General features: G+C 43.1%; 1 protein-coding gene across 1 annotated transcript in view; it reads left to right on the top strand.

Moving 5' to 3' along the window:
- Window positions 1–557: 557 nt before the first annotated feature.
- Window positions 558–4752, top strand: part of zfpm1 (zinc finger protein, FOG family member 1) — a gene marked incomplete at its 5' end in the record, with an annotated part of 83852 nt that continues 79657 nt past the window's right edge. Inside the window, one exon of the mRNA XM_008302305.1 lies at window positions 558–704. Within this exon, the coding sequence (XP_008300527.1) occupies window positions 558–704 (147 nt within the window). The remainder of the gene's footprint in view (window positions 705–4752) is intronic.

Raw genomic sequence — 4752 nt, 5'->3', positions numbered from 1 at the left:
AAGCAGATTTAGGTCGTTTTGTTGAGCAGATGATGATGGTGTGAGCTGAACTTAAGGTTTTATGTCTTAAGAGGGAGCAAATGTGAATGTTTGTGCACAGATTTCTGCATCAATTTATGGTGCAAATGTTTGTATTTATGTAAAGGAAAAATGCATAAATCAGGCACCAGGTGACAGTTTAAGATATAAAGGAATATACTGCATTTTAATAAATGTTTATTCTTGTGTAGATCAACTGTTTGTATTCAGTATTATTCCTGCTGAGTCAACACACAACATAATTTAGTGTTTGTGGCAACTTTTCATGTTGTTTTAATAATTTTTTTAAAACTTTATGTGCATTCAGACCATGTCGAAGTGTTTGTGTTTTAAATATTTAGAGCCATGCGTGACTTCTTGTGTGTTTTCCACCTTGTATGTTTAACTAATTTAACCACATTTTCCTGCGTTAACATCGTAGCATCAGCTCTTCAGTTCTAATCGTTCCTACCCTCCAGATCAGACCGTCACATACGTACAGATCCAGGCGTTCATTCTCGCTCCTCTTCCTCCTCCAGGTTCCCTCGGGGATCTCGATGGCGGCGAGGAGAACACGCCGGACAACCTGAGCCTGTCGGGCGAGGAGGGAGGAGCCTCGGACCCGGAGGACTCGGCCGAAGGCGACAGCTCCAGCCCTCCTCCGTACACGCCGCTGTACAACGAAGGTGAGCAAGACGAGCTGCAGCGACGATCCACGACGTTAATCTAATAAAATCAAAGAGCAGCTGTAGAGCCACCGTCTGTTCCCGAATGGTTGTAAAGACGCAACGCTGGTCGTGTTTTAGAAGCTAAAAGAAAAGAGCACTTCTGAACGCGTCTCCACATGATTCTCTTAATTAATCAGTTCATTGTTTGGTTTATTCAGAGTCAGAAATGGGAAATCTTCTCACATGTCAACCAGAGTCTACCCCACTGTGAGAATCAGATACTTACATCTAGCTCCTCATCCTGCATTTGAACTTTACATGTGATATCTGGGGCGAGGCCTGATTCGTTTGAGCCTCTGTTTAATGCACGCAACGTCTTGGTTTGTTGATAAGAATCGATTCATGAGTCTCACATCAGTGACAAGTTTTTTTGATGAGTCTTGATTTCTGTCTTATCTCGTTCTCAGGCTTTGGTTCGTACTGATCTTTGGCTGTTGTCACGCCTCAGTTCTATGAATCTTGGGTTGTTCTCAGGACTCAGTTCGTACGAATTTTGAGTTGTTTACAGGTGTCTCTTCTAAAAGTCTCAGGTTTTTTTTGGTTTGTATGAGTCTTGGGTTGTTAACAGGCCTTGGCTTTAGGACTCTTGTGGTGTTCTTAGAACTCTGTTCGTACAAAACTCGTGTTGTTCTCAGGCTTCAGCTTTACGGCTCTTGTGTTGTTAACGGGCCTTGGATTATGAATCTTAACTTGTTCTCAGGCCTTGGATGGTGTGATCCTTCTGTTCTCAGACCTCGGTTCATACGAATTTTGAGTTGTTTACAGCTGTCTCTTCTAAAAGTCTCAGGTTCTTTTTGGTTTGTATGAGTCTTGGGTTGTTAACAGGTCTTGGTTCGTACAAATTTTTGGGTTGTCAGGCCTCACTTTGTACCAGTCTTGGGTTCTCAGGTCTTGGTTCGTACTAATTTGGTGTTGTTATAAGGCGTTGGTTCTAAAAGTCTCAGGTTGTTTTGATTCGTACGAATCTTGGGTCGTTAACAGGCGTCAGTTCTAAAAGTCTAGGGGTTTTTTCAGGCCTCAAATGGGTTCTCAGGCCTCAGTTCGTACAAGTCTTGTGTTGTTAACAGGCCTTGGTTTTATGACTCTTCACTTGTTCTCAGGCCTTGGATGGCGTGATTCTTTTGTTCTTCTCAGACCTCGGTTCGTACGAATTTTAGGTTGTTGTCAGGCCTCACGTCGTACGAGTCTTGGGTTCTTGGGCCTGGTTTGTACGAATCTTTGGTTGTTCTTGCGCCCTGGTTCTATGAATCTTGAATTGTTAGCAGGCTTCAATTTGTACAAGTCTTGGGTTATCAGGCTTTGTTGAGTCTCGGGTCATTGATAAGCCTAAATTCACACGTTGTTGACAGACTTTGATTCAAGCGAGTCCTTGCGGAGCCTCGATTCTTGTGGTTCTCGGGCTGCTGAAGCGCCACCATTTATTTGAGTTCTAGGCTGTTAACGGATCTTGATTCGTGCGAGTCTCACGTTATTCACGGGCCTCAACTCAGGCTGTTCTCCAATTGTCGAGGAGGTTTGAGTCATGTTTGTGAAGTGACTGTGATGTGACTCCACTCGTCTGTTGGATGAAGGTAAAACATCTTCTAGAAACAATATAAATGAATCCAGTCAAGTGTTTCTGCCGGCTGGTATTTTGACTAAACATCTCACAGACGTGTTCTCCTGCTCTGCCTCAGCGTCAGTCAGGCGTCAAGCTGCTCTCCTGGTAAAATAATCCAGATGTCAACTGCTCACTGGCAGTTATTAGTGGTTGTTTCCAGATTTATCTCCTCATCAGGACTTTGTTTAATCAACAGGAGACAGTTAACGTCACCGAGCGTCGATGAGAGCGAGGCTGCACTCATCCACACGTGTCGCTCTCTTATCTCCGCTGTGTCTAGAAAAAGCACATAAACAAACAAACAACAGCGACAAAACAACAACAACAAAAAAATGAATAAAATAAAAACTCTGCGGGCTTCAGCGAGTCCTGCCCTCCTCCCTCCTCCTCCTCCTCCTGCACCTCTTATCCCTTTTCGCCTCCGTGTGATAGCGGAGTTTTCACTCATATTCTTTTGACTTATTCAAGATTTCACCAGCTGTGTTTTTTTAATCTCAAAAATTCCTGCTCTTGTGAAATTTTGGGGCTGGAAGTGATAAGCGTCTGTTGGTTGGCTTGGTTTGATAAACCCATGGAAATTCTGTCAGGTGCTAATCGAGACGAGATTAGAGATTAGCTCGCGTAGGTGTGTGTGTGTGTGTGTGTGTGTGTGTGTGTGTGTGTGTGTGTGTGTGTGTGTTGAGGTGAGGGTTGTGTGTATTAGATTGTATAAGAAGAAGATGAGAGAAGTCAGCCATGCTGCACATGTGAGCGAGTTTGTCTGTCGATAGCGAACTGACTCGGCGTCCTTGTGTTTCTCTGTTTGTGTGTTTTAACCCCACACACACACACACACACACACACACACACACACACACTCCCTCCTTCACCATCACACTGTTGATTTACTCCCCTCTCTCTCTCCTTTTTTTTTTTCTCTTCTCTGGGGTTCCTCGGTTGCCCGGCGCTGCCATTATCAGTTCTCTGTAAATCAGCCATGTTTGACGAACCTGCTCTTTCAACCTGGGATCAATACCAGGTCTTTATCAGGCCAGCGCTGGCTAATAAAGGCAGGGCCTCTTATCCACCATCTGGAAGACACACACACACAGCAGCGATAACCGCCCTGATAACTTTAGCAAGAAAAACACATTCTACCAGTAACAGGACCTCTGTTCTCTCCACAACACCCTCCTGCTGCTGCTCGTATTAATACGAAGCGCTTTATTGAGGAAGAACCGAGCATCTGTTCTCTCTTTTTCTTTCTCCGTTGTGGTGTTTCTTCTTCTTCTTCTTTTCTCCGTCTCTCTCTTTTCTCAGAATTGCTCTACAGTTGCAGCAGCGACCTGCAAGAAAAAAAAAAAAAAAAAAGTTCCTCTTTTCATAACAATCATTTTTATACATCACAGGAAGCCCGATAAAAATCCACTTCAGGCCCGATAAGTCGACGCGTCACCTCCTTTTGACCTCTAATTGTCGTGCCCTAGTTTGGGCCAATCAGATGGATTTTTTGTTAAGTTTTTCTTTTCTTTTTTTTCTTCTTCATCTTTTCATCAGAATCTGATTAGCGCCGATAGTGAAAGAAACGTGTGGGATGCATAAACGGACAAATGACAGCGGCGCTAATCTCCTCATCGTGATGAGCAGTCGTCAGCTGTAAAGTGCTGAGTCAAGATTAGCGGCAGATATTTAGCCTTTTGCTGCTGTTGTACGTCTGTAGCTGAAAATATTTGTGTTTAGACAGTTTGTGGATGTCTGCTTTGGATCTGGGTGTTTTTTTTTTTTTTTTTAGTTTTTAGTAGACCTTAATAGGAGGAAGATCTGCGATGTTCAATTACAAATATTAAAATGTGGATATTAGCGACACAGTTCCTGCATCTTTTAATAGATGCACTGCTGGCTGGAGATTGTCATGATTAGCTGCTAATCGATTCCTCGCCGTTAATATTTAACACAAAAAAAGCAGTAGATGAGGAATGTTACGTCAGAAAATGTGTTGTCAGATAGCTGTAGTACCTGGTTGTGCCCCCAGGTGGAGCCTTTTTATGTTTTTCAGATGGGAGCTTGCAGTTTGTTCGCTGTGTTCGACCCGAGGAGGCGTCACTTGGACTATAGGTTCTGTGATGGCAAGCAGAGAGCATTGTGGGAGTTTAGCTAGCGACGGGCACCACGACAAAGACTTAAGTGGCTGTTAGTGACTTCCAGACAGCTCATGTATTGTGATGCTAAGTCAAAATTAGCAGCAAATATTTAGCCTTTTCTGTGTGTGTTTTTTTTTGCTGTTGTACGTCTGTAATTGAATATTTTTGTTTTTAGCTTCTTGGTTGGACAGTTTATAGATGTCAGCTAGATGTCTAGTTTTTAGTCAGCCTTAATAATAGGAGGAATAATGGCGATGTTAATTTACAAATATTAAAAATGTGCATA

The sequence above is a fragment of the Stegastes partitus genome, unplaced genomic scaffold (genome assembly GCF_000690725.1).
Source record: "Stegastes partitus isolate 25-593 unplaced genomic scaffold, Stegastes_partitus-1.0.2 Scaffold1792, whole genome shotgun sequence".
Taxonomy (NCBI): Eukaryota; Metazoa; Chordata; class Actinopteri; family Pomacentridae; genus Stegastes; species Stegastes partitus.
Note: the sequence above shows the minus strand (reverse complement) of the source record. Positions and strands in the feature narration are given on the sequence as shown.